This window comes from Microcaecilia unicolor, chromosome 6, assembly GCF_901765095.1.
Source record: "Microcaecilia unicolor chromosome 6, aMicUni1.1, whole genome shotgun sequence".
Lineage (NCBI taxonomy): Eukaryota > Metazoa > Chordata > Amphibia > Gymnophiona > Siphonopidae > Microcaecilia > Microcaecilia unicolor.
The window spans coordinates 153,464,969-153,482,969 of record NC_044036.1 but is presented as its reverse complement, the minus strand read 5'-3'; the positions used below and the strand labels follow the sequence as shown (position 1 = coordinate 153,482,969).

General features: G+C 41.8%; 1 protein-coding gene across 1 annotated transcript in view; it reads left to right on the top strand.

Annotated features, from left to right (window-relative positions):
- Positions 1–18,001, top strand: part of PTPRG (protein tyrosine phosphatase receptor type G) — a 708,710-nt gene that overhangs the window by 374,353 nt on the left and 316,356 nt on the right. Inside the window, 1 exon segment of the mRNA XM_030208031.1 lies at positions 15,330–15,425. Coding sequence (XP_030063891.1) covers positions 15,330–15,425 — 96 coding nt within the window.

The following is an 18,001-nucleotide window of genomic DNA, read 5'->3' as shown; positions in this document are numbered from 1 at the left end:
ACACAAAAGACCCATGCTTTCAAAATAACGGTAAAGAATTTTCAAATCTTCAAGCATCACTCATCTAAAGGTTTTAAATAATATAAAGAGAGGTGCCCTTGAGTCTTATTTTACCCACTATACAACCTTACTAACATAATAGTTGCTATATTGGGTGATAATTTAGTTGTCATTCATTGGGTTCTATCTTATTGATTCACATGTTTAAAAGTGCTTAATACGTAATGCTCAGTGTTAAAAATATATTAATAAAATCATTTAACCATAAATAACCCTCAACCTAGCTTCTATTTTAGTTGTTGGATCTTTCAGACACAGAGAAAACCTAAGCCCAATCTTATAAATCTTCACTGATCCTTGTTCTTTTTTATAGAATTAAATATTTTACTTCTTATATCCTATATTAGGATTCTTATATTTTATATTTTTTAAATTGTGCTTGCTCTTTTAATACATGATGAAAGTTAACTTGAATTCACACTAACATTAACCCCCAGATTCTATATAGTGCAACTTAAGTTGCATGCACAAATACAACTGCCTGTCACTAAATTTAGTCGTGGGGATGGGTGGTCAGCATATTCTGTAAACAACACAGAAATGTAAGCGTATTCAATAAAGTATGCTTAGACATATTTCATTTGGGGAACAATTTTTTAGATGTGATATAGAATTTGGTCCTTAAAGCACAGTAAAACCCGCAAAGTTTAGTAATGGGGCCCCTTAGTATGTTTTGTACACGTAGCTTGCTCCTTGATTGTATTTAGAGCTGTCAGTCCTGCTCCCTAATTTTCTCACCTTTTTTTTCCCCTCTAGAATCCTTTGTTATTCTTAACGTTTCTCTCGCCCTCTATTGACTTTATGCTTTGTCTTGCACCAAAGGCATTCTTTACCTGTAGTTTTTTTTTTCTTCCCTTTCCCTTTCCCGACCTATAATGGTCATCCTTCATCATTTTTTATAAGTTTACTGCTTCTACTTTCTCTCCCACTCTTCAGGATCAGCCATCTTTCATCTCCAAATCACTGTTTCTTCTCGCTGCATGATTTCATGCCATCTTGTAGCTTTAAGAAGTTTTCCAGCAGTGGGGAAGATGGAGCATGATAAGGAGCAGTTGCCTGCCATAATGTGAGATTCATATATTCAACTGCACTTGTCATATTCCCTTTTGTGTACATCAATGAGTGGGAATAAAACAATTATCCCTGCGAGATGAAAGGGTAGGAACTGTAGAATATCGGATGGGGGTTTTGATGGTTTTTGTCTTCGGAAGTCAATGTCAACCCCTGCTTTTGCTAAAGAGAGCAGAATGGCTTCATAGCTGACAGCAGGTTTTCAAGTGTGAACACCCATTGTGCTTTTCATCCAAGAAACTATAAATTTGTTTTACATCAAGTTTGCTGTTAGTGCAATGCTATGCAAGCAAAGTGTGAAGGAATTCATTGAAAACTGATTTATTTAGAGATTCTCTAACATCAAGGCTTAGAGGAAACATAAGAGTTTATCTTGGTTGTAAAACCTGAAGTTGCTGCTGTAATTCTGTTGTTCTGCAGATTTATTGCACCATTGCTGAAAAGTTGTAAACCTGGTGGGGATGCTAGTCGACAGAAAGCTTCCTTTTATTCTATCAAGCAGTCTTATCTCCTGGCTGAGGACCATAATTTAAATTTCAAAAGTGGTAGATCATTTTTGTTTTCATTTAAAAAAAGAAACTCAAAATAAGGTTTCATATAGAAATAAGTTTCCTCTGTGTTGTTTATCTACTTGATAACGGCTGGTACTTAAGTGACCTTACTTTCACCCCAGTCTTACAACTTCACAGAAATGGCCTTTATCTGCCTGAAAAATGATACCCACATTGTTCCTTGTTGCTGAGATATATTGTTGAAATCCACTTCCTTTACAAGGTGGTAAATAAAATATTTTTTTCAAATACATTTTCAACTGCAACACACAACATGAAACCATTAAGCCATTAATACATTTTTTTTCATCTTTAAGTGCTGGATTCGGTAAATGCTCTATGTTGAATATGTCATCACAGTTTTAAGTTGCAGTTCTCTGTGGTTTATATCATTGTACATTGCATCAGAGTGCTATGCTTTCTGTACAATTTTACAATTAATTTGACCCTATCGAACTTAAGCTAGCGTTATCTATCTCAGCATGCATTAAGGACTGTTTTTTTTTCTTGGAAAATCATATGGCTCAGAAATAGTGCCATCCTTTGGCATTTATTTGTGTTACAGTTTTGCAGTTTATTTTTTTAATGATAATTTTATTAATTTTAACAGTTGCAATAAAAATGAGAACTGAAGTACCTTAGCAATGATACACAGCAATATACAGCAAGAAGTCAAGACTAATGTGATGAGTTGGTAAAATAATCATCCAATAGCTTTCATCTTCGTAATTTAGCAGGTATATCCGAGGAATGGAAGATTAATGATTGTTCATATTTCTTAAATAATAAGGTCCAAGTCCACCATATCTAAATGTTTATGGTTGAGTTATCCTTCCAATGTATGTAGTTTCGGAGCTTGGTAGGTTAGATGTGTGGCTAAAAATCTCTTCCCATCCCACCTCCATATCCTCTCATCTCTACTTCAGGAACCAAGTTGAGTCTTTAGAAGAAGCAACTAAGGGGAAAGGGGACGAGATTTGATATACTGTCTTTCTGTAGTTACAATCAAATTAGTTTACATATTATATACAGGTACTTATTTTGTACCTGGGTCAATGGAGGGTTAAATATCTTGCCTAGGGTCACAAGGAGCTGCAGTGGGAATTGAACCCAGTTTCCCTGGTTCTCAGGCAGCTGCACTAACCCTTAGGCTACTAAGGGGTCCTTTTACTAAGGTGTGCTGAAAATGGCCTGCGGTAGTGTAAACGCATGTTTTGGGCGCGGGCAGAATTATTTTACAGCGCACCTACAAAAAATGCCTTAAAAAAATTTTTGACGAAGATGGACGTGCGTCACAATATGTTCTGACTCCAGTTACACCCTGCGCTGTCTATTAAGATGTTTAATGTGTATTGTGTTGATAGCATATTATGCCATAAGCCTTCTCATTCTACAACAGGTTGCTTAAATTTAAGTGCCTCTTGTATGCTTAAATTTATTTCCACGTGCAAGTATACACTTACACATGTACATAGCAGGAGTGCATTCAACTGCTACTTTATAATTATGCCCTTCCGACAGCCACCCAACTTAAAACTTAAGCTAATTAGAAGTAAGCTCCCAACACAGACTCAAAACTCCTTGCAATATATCCAGCTGCCAACTATGCCAAAACATTTCACAGGACCCCACGGTCATTCACAAAGGAAAAATATTCAACATTAAAGAATCTTTCATCTGCTCATCTTCCAATGTGGTATATATCATTCAGTGTAAAAAATGAAACGAAGGCTGCTACATTGGAGAAACCAGTCAGATGCTAAAGAAGAGATTTAATTTACATAGACACCATATGAAAAATGCTAGTACCAATAAGGATGTCACCCCTGTGGGGCAGCACTTTACAAAACCAGAACACTGTACCAGTGATTGCATGGTAAGAATCCTGAAAGGGAACTTTAAAACAATACAGGAACGTAAGACTTTTGAAGTCAGTATGATTAAATATTTTGACACCCACCAGACAGGAATTAACAAAGATCTGAGTTTTCTAGCCCATTATAAACCATAAAATTGTGCTGTTTTGTCACCCTAATATCTCCATGCATACCTCCCTGTCCCTCATTCACCCGACTCTTCCTGTCTCTCACCTATCCACCCCCATCCTGTTAGACGGTCACTGAAATGCTTTGATGTTTCACTTATATATACTGTCATCTACCAACATTTGCTTATTTCCGATCTGACGAGGAAGGGCAATCTTCGAAAGCTAATCAAGAAATGTATTAAGTCATGTCCAATAAAAAATGTATCATATTATTTTCTTTCCCATGTTTTATTTTGTTTTATTTCTATTGATTACCTTTAAAAGTGGACTAACATGGCTACCACACCTCTCTAATTATGCCCTAAACTAGTTTAGTGCGTAATTGGGATTTATTTTCTGCCTTTTGGAGGAGTAGCCTAGTGGTTAGTGCAGTGGACTTTGATCCTGGGGAACTGAGTTTGATTCCCACTGCAGCTCCTTGTGACTCGGCAAGTCACTTAACCCTCCATTGGCCCTGGTACAAAATAAGTACCTGAATATATGTAAACCACTTTGAATGTAGTTGAAAAAAAAACCTCAGAAAGGCGGTTATCAAGTCCCATTTCCCTTTCCCTTTTAAAGAAATTCACTCAAGGTCTTGTCGCTTCTTGTTTCTTCAGAAATGTAGACAACCCACTTTGTAAGATGCTTCTAAAATAGGTTTTTGAGTTGAAGAAAATCCAAAATTTGGGTAAATTGTCAAACGATATTGAACAATTACTTTAAATCATGGATTATAATTTATTCTAGTTATATTTCTCTTTGCCGTCAGGATCCCTTTGTAGCCCATAGAGAAGGCAGATAACATTTGTTGCTACTTTCTAAGTTGTGAGAGAAGTTATGCAACAAGTGAGGTGAGGATGCGGCCAGACCAAACACTAGGAAGATGCATTGTATTAGATATAATTAGTGCCAGGTGAGGAAGAAAGAAAAAATAGGTATAAGTAATTGGTAGGGATTCAATTAGGTGACTTCTCAATACTGAAGGTATAATTATACTTCAAGAAAAATAAGAGACCTGGCATTTTACTATAAAATGTATTTTTCAGGAGCTACCTTTAATTATATTGTTAATATAGCAAGAATAATCCAGACTACACAATAGACAATTAAGCAGAAAAAAAAAACATTCACATAACAGTATGTTCTGGGTGCAATTATCTAACTCTATGCTGTAGTTTAGGTGCCCACTTTATGAGGGCTGTGAACATGTTCTCTAATGGCCCTTACACACATAATTACCATTAAAGAATAAGGGCCATATTCTATATATATGGCGTCAACCCCCCCCCCCCCCCCCCACACACACACACATAGTGCTATTCTATAAACCCTATGTTTTTATGTTAGGTTCTTAAAATTTAGGCGCGACCATTTTCGCCAACTAAAAGCTGGTGTAAATGCCGCGCCTAAGCTAAGCGTGGATTGGGCATATTCTATAACAGTATTTGTAATTGTTAGAAGCACCCCTGACCTGCCCATGCCCCTCCTGTGGCCATGCCCTCTTTTGAGAGCCACAAATTAGAATTTACGCGCCCCACTTTATAGAATACACTTAGAAAGTTGCACATGTAAATTCTAATTAGTGCTGATAATTTATTGCCAATTATCGACACCAGTTGTCTTGATGATTAAGTGGCGCATGCAATTTGTGCACACAACTGTAGTCGCCATATGTAGCATCCAGGCCTAACGGAGTAAGTTGGCACCAATATGACTACATTTAGGTTTTAACGTGTACGCCAGGTCCGTGGTTGGCTACCAGGTACTTCTTAGCCAGGATCAGGTGACCCTCAGGGGGAGGCATGGTGGCTTCGGCCTAACCCCTGGTAAGCCTTTTCTTGGTTGAGAGGTGCCCAGCTCTCCCACCGGTTGCCTTCTCAGGTGCCGTGGAGGACTTGCAGCTCATCTGCATATCCTCGGAGCCTTCGCCGGAGTGACTCCCAGGTCCGTTCCGATCCACTCGGGGCCTCTGCTCAAGGTGCACAGTGCTCCTACCAGGTGCTGTGGAGGACTTGCAGCGTTCTGCATATCCTCACAGCTGCATCCGGGGTGACTCCCAAATCCACCCCGACCTTCCCAGGGCCTTCGCCACAGTTACCCAGGGCTTTCGCTCCACCTACCCAGAGCTACCAGGTACTTCTTAGCCAGGATCAGGTGACCCTCAGGGGGAGGAATGCTGGCTTCGGCCTAACCCCTGGTAAGCCTTTTCTTGGTTGAGAGGTGCCCAGCTCTCCCACCGGTTGCCTTCTCAGGTGCCGTGGAGGACTTGCAGCTCATCTGCATATCCTCGGAGCCTTCGCCGGAGTGACTCCCAGGTCCGTTCCGATCCACTCGGGGCCTCTGCTCAAGATGCCGCGCGCCATTAGGCGCGCGAAAGCTTTCCTTCTAATAAGTTCTGGGAGAAGAGGATATTTCACTGGTAAGTGAACAAATTTTGCTTGTGCTTTCGGAACTTGAAGATTGGGGTTTAAAGGAGGAACTGTAAGTTAGTGATAGGCTGATATCCTTAATACTTTAGCAAGTTTTAAATTACGGAAAAACTCAAAAAACACTAAGATGGAGTCAGCAGTCCAGCAGCGAGAGGGGTGCTATCCAGTCTTTTGCATTGAGTGTCACATGTATGATTATCTCCCAATTGGTGAGGTGTCATATGTGTGTGCCCGATGCAAAGAGCTCCTAGCTCTCAGAGAACGTGTCCGTTCTCTAGAGGCTAGAGTAGCAGACTTGATGGAGCTGAGGGAGACAGAGAGGTACATAGAGGAGACCTACAGGGATGTTGTAGAGAAGTCCCACCTCCAGTCAGGTAGCCCCTGTGCTACCTTGGAGGAGGGAGGTCTCCTAGAAGGAGAGCATCACCCTGGTGAAGTAGGAAGTACTCCTGTAGCCTGGACCTGCCCACCAGGGGATGTATTATCCTTTCGCACCGAGGATATATCTCCAAATGTTGCCCGGGAGGGAAAGGTTAGGACAGCTGTTGTACTTGGTGATTCGATCATTAGGCATATAGATAGCTGGGTGGCTGGTGGACGTGAGGATCGCCTGGTGACTTGCCTGCCTGGTGCGAAGGTGGCGGACCTCACGCGTCACCTAGATAGGATTTTATATAGTGCTGGGGAGGAGACGGCTGTCTTGGTACATGTGGGTACTAATGACATAGAAAAATGTGGGAGAGAGGTTCTGGAAGCAAAATTTAGGCTCTTAGGTAGAAAGCTGAAATCCAGATCCTCCAGGGTAGCATTTTCTGAAATGCTACCTGTGCCACGCGCAGGGCCCAAGAGACAGGCAGAGCTCCAGAGTCTCAATGCGTGGATGAGACGATGGTGTAGGGAGGAGGGCTTTAGATTTGTTAGGAACTGGGCAACATTCTGGGGAAGGGGGAGCCTATTCCGAAAGGATGGGCTCCATCTTAACCAGAGTGGGACCAGGCTGCTGGCATCGGCGTTTAAGAAGGAGATAGAGCAGCTTTTAAACTAGAAATGGGGGGAAGGCCGACAGTCGCTCAAAAGAGCATGGTTCGGGATAAGGTATCTTTCAAAGATATCACCATAACAGGGAAGATAGAGTATCCTGATAGTGAGGTTGCAAAAGAGATTGCAGTAGATCGGGTATCCTTAAATAACAATAAAAATCAGACAAGAGATTGCCAATTAATACTGTCAAGTACTAAGCATGATGTACTTAGGAACAACAAACATAGTTTGAAATGTCTATATGCGAATGCCAGGAGCCTAAGAAATAAGATGGGGGAGTTGGAATATATTGCACTAAATGAAAAATTAGATATAATAGGCATCTCTGAGACCTGGTGGAAGGAGGATAACCAGTGGGACACTGTCATACCGGGGTACAAATTATATCGTAGTGATAGGGTGAATCGGATTGGTGGAGGGGTAGCATTGTATATTAACGAGAGCCTTGAATCAAATAGATTGAAAATTCTGCAGGAAACAAAACACTCCTTGGAATCACTGTGGATTGAAATTCCATGTGCAAAGGGGAAAAGGATAGTGATAGGAGTGTACTACCGTCCGCCTGGCCAGGACGGACAGACGGATGCGGAAATGTTAAAGGAAATCAGGGACGCAAACAAACTGGGCAACACAATAATAATGGGGGATTTCAATTACCCGCATATAGACTGGGTTAATGTAACATCTGTACACGCAAGGGACATAGGATTTCTTGATGAAATCAAGGACAGCTTCATGGAACAGCTAGTTCAGGAGCCGACAAGAGAAGGAAAAATACTAGACTTAGTCCTTAGTGGTGCTCATGATCTAGTGCAGGGGGTAACGATACGAGGGCCGCTTGATAACAGTGATCATAATATGATCGGTTTTGATATTGGCATTGAAGGAAGTGAAACTAGGAAATCAAGTACGCTAGCGTTTAACTATAGAAAAGGTGATTACGACAAAATGAGAAAAATGGTGAAAAAAAGACTGAAAGGAGCAGCTCGCAGAGTAAAAAACTTGCATCAGGCGTGGATGCTGTTTAAAAACACCATCCTGGAGGTTCAGGACAAATATATTCCACGTATTAGAAAAAAGGGAAAAAAGACTAAACGTCAGCCGGCGTGGCTAAACAGTAAGATAAAGGAAATCATTAGAGCCAAAAAACAATCCTTCAGAAAGTGGAGAAGAGAACCAACTGAAAGTAACAGGATAGATCATAAGGAATGCCAAGCCAAATGCAAAGCGGAGATAAGGAGGGCAAAAAAGGACTTTGAGAAGAAATTAGCGTTGGAAGCAAAAATACATAGTAAAAATTTTTTTAGATACATTATAAGCAGGAAACCGGCCAAAGAGTCGGTTGGGCCGCTGGACGAAAATGGTGTTAAAGGGGCGATCAAGGAGGACAAAGCCGTAGCGGAGAAATTAAATGAATTCTTTGCTTCGGTCTTCACCGAGGAGGATTTGGGGGGGACACCGGTGCCGGAAAGAATATTTGAAGCGGGGGAGTCGGAGAAACTAAACAAATTCTCTGTAACCTTGGAGGATGTAATGGGTCAGTTCAGCAAGCTGAAGAGTAGTAAATCACCGGGACCTGATGGTATTCATCCCAGAGTATTAATAGAACTAAAAAATGAACTTGCGGAGCTACTGTTAGAAATATGCAATCTGTCCCTAAAATCGAGTGTAGTACCGGAAGACTGGAGGGTAGCCAATGTTACTCCGATTTTTAAGAAGGGTTCCAGAGGAGATCCGGGAAATTATAGACCGGTGAGTCTGACGTCGGTGCCGGGCAAGATGGTGGAGGCTATTATTAAGAATAAAATTGCAGAGCATATACAAAAACATGGACTGATGAGACAAAGTCAGCACGGATTTAGTGAAGGGAAGTCTTGCCTCACCAATCTAATGCATTTTTTTGAGGGGGTAAGCAAACATGTGGACAATGGGGAGCCGGTTGATATTGTATATCTGGATTTTCAGAAGGCGTTTGACAAAGTGCCGCACGAAAGACTCCTGAAGAAATTGCAGAGTCATGGAATCGGAGGTAGGGTATTATTATGGATTAAGAACTGGTTGAAAGATAGGAAGCAGAGAGTAGGATTGCGTGGCCAGTATTCTCAGTGGAGGAGGGTAGTTAGTGGGGTCCCGCAGGGGTCTGTGCTGGGTCCGTTGCTTTTTAATGTATTTATAAATGACCTAGAGATGGGAATAACTAGTGAGGTAATTAAATTCGCCGATGACACAAAATTATTCAGGGTCGTCAAGTCGCAGGAGGAATGTGAACGATTACAGGAGGACCTTGCGAGACTGGGAGAATGGGCGTGCAAGTGGCAGATGAAGTTCAATGTTGACAAGTGCAAAGTGATGCATGTGGGTAAGAGGAACCCGAATTATAGCTACGTCTTGCAAGGTTCCGCGTTAGGAGTTACGGATCAAGAAAGGGATCTGGGTGTCGTCGTCGATGATACACTGAAACCTTCTGCTCAGTGTGCTGCTGCGGCTAGGAAAGCGAATAGAATGTTGGGTGTTATTAGGAAGGGTATGGAGTCCAGGTGTGCGGATGTTATAATGCCGTTGTATCGCTCCATGGTGCGACCGCACCTGGAGTATTGTGTTCAGTACTGGTCTCCGTATCTCAAAAAAGATATAGTAGAATTGGAAAAGGTACAGCGAAGGGCGACGAAAATGATAGTGGGGATGGGACGACTTTCCTATGAAGAGAGGCTGAGAAGGCTAGGGCTTTTCAGCTTGGAGAAGAGACGGCTGAGGGGAGATATGAGAAGTGTATAAAATAATGAGTGGAATGGATCGGGTGGATGTGAAGCGACTGTTCACGCTATCCAAAAATACTAGGACTAGAGGGCATGAGTTGAAGCTACAGTGTGGTAAATTTAAAACGAATCGGAGAAAATTTTTCTTCACCCAACGTGTAATTAGACTCTGGAATTCGTTGCCGGAGAACGTGGTACGGGCAGTTAGCTTGACGGAGTTTAAAAAGGGGTTAGATAGATTCCTAAAGGACAAGTCCATAGACCGCTATTAAATGGACTTGGAAAAATTCCGCATTTTTAGGTATAACTTGTCTGGAATGTTTTTACGTTTGGGGAGCGTGCCAGGTGCCCTTGACCTGGATTGGCCACTGTCGGTGACAGGATGCTGGGCTAGATGGACCTTTGGTCTTTCCCAGTATGGCACTACTTATGTACTTATGTACATTAACGCGTGCATTTTATAGTGTTCTGTAAGTTAGGTGTGTAAAAGTTGGTCCCGCCTCTGGATTGTCATGCCCCTCTCCTGCAAATGATCCCCTCCAATAAATGAAGCATTAAGGGGGGAATTCAACAAACAGTGTTAGGGCCTTAAATCGCCTAACCTAAAGTACTGCGGCAATAAATAAGTCACCGTGGGTTAGGGATTAATGAGATACAAAATATGGAAATGCATGTTTTGCATGTCATTACTATGGAAATGCCCTAACGTGAATTGCACTGATACACCACAAGTCGCATTAGGGTATCAGAGCCACGGTAAAAATAACCCCAGCTTTATGTTACCATCCAGGAGCATTGGGCCATAGAGCTGCAGTCTGATACTCCCAAGCCACAAGGACAGGGTCCCCCACAGTCCTCCCTGACCCAGTCAACCTCAGCCACTCCCTCCCACGGCCCTCCTACCCCCTTACCTTCACAAATCATTTGTAGTCCAGGGGGGGGGGGGTCTTCGAATCTTCAGGGGGTGTCTTCAGGGGTCCAGGAGGAGGGTCTTTGGCAGGTATAATGCCTAGTTACCTTGAACAGCACCACCTTCAAAATGGCGCTACTAGTGGTAGTCTTGTGACTAATGCTAGGGGTCATATTGCCATATATGGAAATCTTTCCTTATATGGAAATATGACCCCAAGCAGTATTTGTGGCATTTGAAGGTGATGCAGCACAAGGCAGGAACCAACTGGGTATCGCTGCTGCTGAAGACCCCCCCCCCTTGGAACTCCGAAGACCCACCCGAACCACTAATAATATGTGAAGGTAGCCTTGTGAGGGGGTGGGCTTTGTGAGGGGTGGCTACTTAAGGTGGGAAGGGGTGGGCATGTGGATCTGCAGGCCTGGGAGCATCAGACTGGGCTTTGCACCCTGATGCTCCTGTGCCACGGGAGTAACGCTGCTCACGAGGTAGCTCGCAAACAGTGTTATTCCTCTAAAATGGGATTCAGCCACCTCTGGTATTGGGATCTTGTAGGTTGCTGAATCCTGCAGGGCATCAAGATGCATTAAAGGCAAATGTTGACCACACCCTGATAAATCCCCATGTCCTCCATGCTGTCACTGATAGGTATTTTTACATCTATGTGATTTTTTAATAGTCTAATATTTGTGCTTAGCTGAACAGGTTTTAACAGATTGTCTGTTGTTACTAACCTGTTGATAACTTACATCCAAGGGTGTCAAAGTAGACTCTACCCATCGGTCAACATCTTACTAAAGCTAGTAGAGATCTTTGGAACCACATTGAGATGTAAAGTTAGTAACCACATCCCAGTAGTGTTTAATATGAAGATAAGCCTTAGCTTCGTCCTCGGTGTGATTGGAACAATAATTGTTCAGCGTAGTTTGTTGTTTCTGTGGATCCATGTCAAAAAATAGGAAAAGGTTAGAAGGTGGGAGCTTATTGGAAGATGAGGTGAAAAAAATATTTAGTACTGTATTTCCATAAATGATTTTATTTGTTTTTAGAAAAAAACAAACAAACACGAACAACTCAGTATTTTCACGTATATTTATAGTGGAAGGAATTTCGTATGTGTGTAATGTTGATACGTCATTATTGGGCTCATTTTCGAAAGAGAAGGACGCCCATCTTTTCGACATAAATCGGAAGATTGGCGTCCTTCTCACAGGGTTGTTCAAATCGGTATAATCGAAAGCCGATTTTGGACGTCCCCAACTGCACTCGGTCGCAGGGACGGCCAAAGTTCAAGGGGGTGTATCGGAGGCTTAGCGAAGGCGGGACTTGGGCATGCCTAACACTAGGATGTCCTCGACCCATAATTGAAAGAAACAAAGATGTCCCTGACGAACCCTTGGACGACTTTACCTGGTCATGTTTTTCTTACGACCAAAGCACAAAAAGGTACCTGAAATGACCAGATGACCACCGGACAGAATCGGATATAACCTCCCCTTACTCCCCCAGTGGTCACTAAGCCCCTCCCATTCTCAAAAAATATCTTTCAAAATATTGATTGCCAGCCTCAGATGCCATACTCAGTTTTGTCACAGCAGTATGCAGATACTTGGAGCAGTTTTAGTGGGTGCAGTGCACTTCAGGCAGGTGGACCCAGGCCCATCCCCCCTACCTGTTACATTTGTGGAGGAAACAGCGAGCCCTCCAGAACCCACCACAAACCCACTGTACCCACATCTAGGTGCCCCCTTCACCCATAGGGGCTATGGTAATGGTGTACAGTTGTGGGTATTGGGTTTTGGGGGGCTCAGCACACAAGGTAAGGGAGCTATGTTCCTGGGAGCAATTTATGAAGCCCACTGCAGTGCCCCCTACGGTGCCCGGTTGGTGTCCTGGCATGTGAGGGGGATCAGTGCACTACAAATGCTGGATCCTCCCACGACCAAGTGGCTTGCATTTGGTTGTTTCTGAGATGGACGTCCTTGGTTTCCATTATCGCCGAAAATCAGAAACGACCAAGTCTAGGGACGACCATCTCTAAGGATGACCAAATTTCAGGATTTGGGCGACCCTGACCGTATTATCGAAACGAAAGATGGACGTCCATCTTGTTTCAAAAATACGGGTTTCCCCGCCCCTGGATGGGAATGTTTTGCGAGGATGTCCTCATCAAAACTTGGACGTCCCTTTCAATTATGCCCCTGTATGTCTTCCTAGGATAACTGTTGTTAGTTATACACAGTGCCGGAAAAAGAGAGGTCACTTCTGTAGTTTTTTACATCATAACATTGACAAATTTAAAGATATGTTTAGGATTTTTGGCAGGCAAGTTCCTTAAACTGTTCAAGAACTGAGCATATATAAGTCATCTACCACACCTGATTTATGTGGCTGTTTTGCATTATGAACTAATGCTCACACTATAATTTCAACTTTTGTCACTCGAAACAGCTGCCAAAATGTAATGTCATTGCAAGGAAAGTGTGTCATTAGCTGAGGTGGTTAAATTTAAATGATTGAGCATGCAGTAGTTTACATAACTATGTTTGCAAGCCCTATTTGCGTTTTCGACATGCATAAACTGGCTAAATATTTACCCCGTGATTTTTACAATTGTAAAAGAAAGACAGTTGGATGTATAACAAGAGGGAGGATAAAACAAGGTATAATTTGAACTCTTCCCTTACACTTGCGCTAGGCAATGCTTAGGATCCAACATTTAGGCAAACCACAATTAGATCATTTTGTATTATTCCTATATTTTCCTCATCAGCCTTGCCAAATAAATGTTTGTACATGCAAAATACGCTATTTTCCTGTATATTCAGCGTTTTCTTTCTATCTGTTCAACTGACAGGAGGATCCTGAGCTGGAACCATGCCCTCTGCAATAGATCCTCTAATGCTCCTGCTCCATCCACTGCATCACAGCCAAGCAGGGGGAGGAAGTGGAAGGGGCACAATTTTGGTGCCTTGCCTCTCTTCAGCCCTGTGCAATCACACCACCTGCACCAAGGGTCCCTTTTACTAAAGCTTGTTAATATGTGAGGAAAAAAGGGCCCTGCGGTAGCAGCGGGGGCTGTTCGTCCTGCACACCAGGGCCATTTTTTCCACAGCGGGTAGAAAGTCCAAAAAAAAACTTACCACATGGCCATGTGGCGGGAAGCACTTACCACCACCACCCATCGAGGTGGCAGTAAGGGCTCCCACGGTAACCAGGCAGCACGATACCCAATTACTGCCAGGTTAGCACAGCTCTGTATTCTCAAGCCAGAACTACCACCGGCGGCCATTTTGGGCCGCCGGTGGCGCCACATTGGGCTTACCGACGCTTTGTAAAAGGGCCCTTCAATGCAATGTGACCTATTTTATACCTATGGGCTATGTGGTACTTAGCTCACGCTAATATCCATTAGTGCCCGTTAAGCTTTAGTAAAAGGGCCCCCATAGCTTGCTACAGCCCTCTCAGTTGGCGGCATTCTTTAGCACCAAAGCAGTGAATAATTCAGTATCTCTGTAGGAATGATGCAACAGAAGGCTGATCATAACACATTAGACTACACATATATCACCCATGATGTGCACAGATTGGAAGAAAACAGAGTGCAAGGATGGATAGACACGGTTAAATATTTTGGGGGGGTCATTGCCTAACAGTTATCATGCAGTAACGCGGTTATTGTGAGTTATCTGCCAGGGGGCCCATAGGGATAAAATGGGTCCTGCAGCAGAGTAGCCACAATTACAGTACAACCACGAGGTTGCCATTTAAAAACAATCCCGTGTTTATTTTAATTTCATTGCAGTAGATCGTTGAGTAGAGGTGATGGACTGTAAACATTTTAGAGCCAAGACATCATAACCACAACAAATATTGTTAGTATTCATGGATGTTATTGGCCCTGCATAGATTACTGTGCATGAATTCAGCTGCTCTACAGAAGTAAACACGTCTCTAGCAAATATGGAAAATGTTTTATTATAAAATGATAGCTGAGATGGGAGCATATGTCACTTTCACATCTAAACTAGAGCAACATAGATTCTGATCCCTCCCGAGAACTTCTACCCAGATGCTGATTCTACAGTACAGTACTAATATCAGAACACTGCTTGAGGTGCCATCTGGATGATGCTGTTAGAAGCCAAGATTCTTAATATACCATCTGAATGTTAAATGTTCCATAACACTTAGTACAGGTGGAGTATAAGGATTTAAACAACAGTGCCCTGCTTAAATTCCCCATACAAACAATACAGTGTTTTTTTGGCCTGCCTGGGTACCTGCAGTAATACAAATTTAATTGGATTTTGTTAAGCTCGCTTCTATGAAAAATTGATAAATTTCTGCTTTTCAAGGTAATGCACCTGAGGATCTATTCTATAAATCATCAGATTATAATCTTGTCTCTTCTGCACATGCTCAGAGCCGAGGTACATATACGAGTTGTTTATGCTTGCTGTTTTCATTACTGATTTGCAGATGCAGATTTATTTTTACAACCCCGATGACTTTGACAGCTTTGGAGCCGCAATTTTGGAAAAACGGGTGATAGGAGCCATAGCCGTGTTCTTTCAGGTAAGTAAACAGTGCTAACGTGACCGACTCAAAATACGTTTGATTCACTGGATTGATTCAGACAGATCATCTGCATCTGTTTTCTCATTCACACCTGTCTTAATGAAGGATACTTCATATTGTCGAATGTGCGATGTACAATGTAAATAAGTATGTTTAGAAGCATAATGAAAATTTGTACATCAGTTGCCTTGATTTTATTGCTACTTGACTAGCGCACAGATGGGAGAGCATATTCATCTTCTACTTCCCTGCTGAAACGTATTGTGTAACGTTTTGCTCAGAATATTACCTTGCTTAGCGCAAAAGTAGTTTTCGTTAGCGCACCTTTAAAATTATATATTGCTTCAGAGGAGATAGATTGTGCTGGTTGTTCTGTTATAAATGGTCTTTTATCTAACCTATCGTGATGAGTCTGGCAACCGTCATTGAGGAACACTTATATAAATGGCATCGCTTTTTACTTTTTTTCTTTGTAAATATATACTTATAGATATAAAATTAAAATCTGGTGCGGTAGCTCAGAGGCAAGTGTTGGGCACTGTCATATGTAAAACTGGATTTCGTTCTTTGGTCAGGTCTTCTGCTCCTTTCTTTGGCTGGGGTTGTGATCTGGGCTGTGGCGTCTGTACACCAAAATTTCGACTCCAGTTCCTCTATTTTTCTACTTTCCGACTCTGACTCCTACTATATAGTAAATCTAAGAGAAATTTGATTATTATAGAAACGTAGGATATTTCTTTATAGTAAAAAAAAAAAAAAAAAATAGGACTAATATACCACAGAATATATTTATGTGAAGTATGAACAAAGAATCTGAACAAAAACTATATACAAGTATAAAATGATAAATTTATCCTATATTATAATGTTGTAAGTTTTTATTTTCAACCTGATGTTGGAGTCGGTATATTTTTACTGACTCCTACTCTGACTCCACCCAAAATGGCTTCCAACTCCACAGCCTTGGTTTGGATGCAGTGGAAGCAATTGTTGACCAGACTTGGCGTCTAGATTATCCGGTTTTGGAAAGAGCTGCAGTTTCTGTTTCCCTTCTGGGCCCTTGTTTCCTGCCAATAATTATTATTACAATGGTTAGGCTGGGATGCAGGTGGGGAGGGAGGTTAAGAGTGAATGAATGCTAGTCCAGGAGACTAGTTCTGATTAAGCCCAAAGGTACATCAGAAAATTCTAAGGCAGAGTGGAGGACTGGTCTAGTGGTTAGAGCACCAGTCTTGCAATCTCAAATCCTGCTGCTGCTCCTTGTGATCTTGGGCAAGTGATTTTTAACCCTCCATTGCCTCAGGTACAAACTTAGATTGTGAGCCCTCCTGGGACAGAGAAATTTCCAGAGTACCTGAATGTAACTCACCTTGGGCTACTACTGAAAAAGGTGTGAGCAAAATCTAAATAAATAAAATAAACGTATGAGCATTCACCAAACATTCTGCTTTTGTCTTTTCATCAAGTCTGCGATGATAATGTGTGTTAGAGGATGTACAATGCCACAAGGTTTCCTTGCAAAGTACAATAAAATATTATTTCAGTATTTCAATATTGTGATTCAGTACCAACATGGAACTGACCATCTGATTGTATATTTCTGTTGCAATAATCCAGTGATTTGCACTGTAAAGACAAGTATTTTTTTTCTTTATGTATGGAAGGTTTTACACATGCATATGCAGTTCTTCCTACTCTTATGTTCTCCAACCTATTAACCTCCTGGAAAGTATCAGTTTAAAAAATGTTTGGATGGGGTAGGGATTGCTGGAATTTAGAACCCTAGAAAATGACAGCAGATAAAGACCACAGGGCCTATCCAGTATCCCATCCATACCAGCTACGAGCTTTACAATCCCTTTCTCTCCCTCATAGACCCTCTGCTTGTCCCATGCTTTCTTGAGTAAAGAAACCATCTTTGTCTCCCCACTAACAAGAATTGGTGGGTGCAGGGGACAGGTTTTCAGGATACCCACAATGAATATACATGAGAGATATTTGCATGCAATGGAGGAAGTGCATGCTAATACATCTCATTCTTTAGACTGATTTCAGGTTTTAAGTTTTGGGCAAATAGGGGACAAAGAAAAAAGGTTTCAGCATGCCTGTAAGTCAGTTTTCTTGCACAATTTTCAAATGCTGTGTCTTGGCAAAAATATTTCATGCAACCTCAAACAGAGAAAATAATGCACAAAATTACAAAAATAATAGTTTTTTTTTTTTTTTTTTAAAGTTTCTGCAAATGTTGTTGGGATATTTTCTTGATTTGTAAATTCATCACTTTGGCTGCACCGCATGCTTTACTTTAAATTTTTTTTAAAGTTAGATATTGGTATTTTCCCCTTTCTGGAATTGCGGGAAATTGAGGGCTTGGGCACTCTAACTGGCAGATTGGCTTTTTGCATTTTTTTCACAACTGTTAGCCAGACCTTAATGATCCCAAGGGGTTTCCTCCTGGACACCTAATGGCTTTCTACCTGTCCTTTCTGTAGGATTATGTGAAAGTGGCACTCTCTCTGATTAGGTTTATAATACACAGTCACAAGGGAGGAATAATTCTATAGTGAAGGATG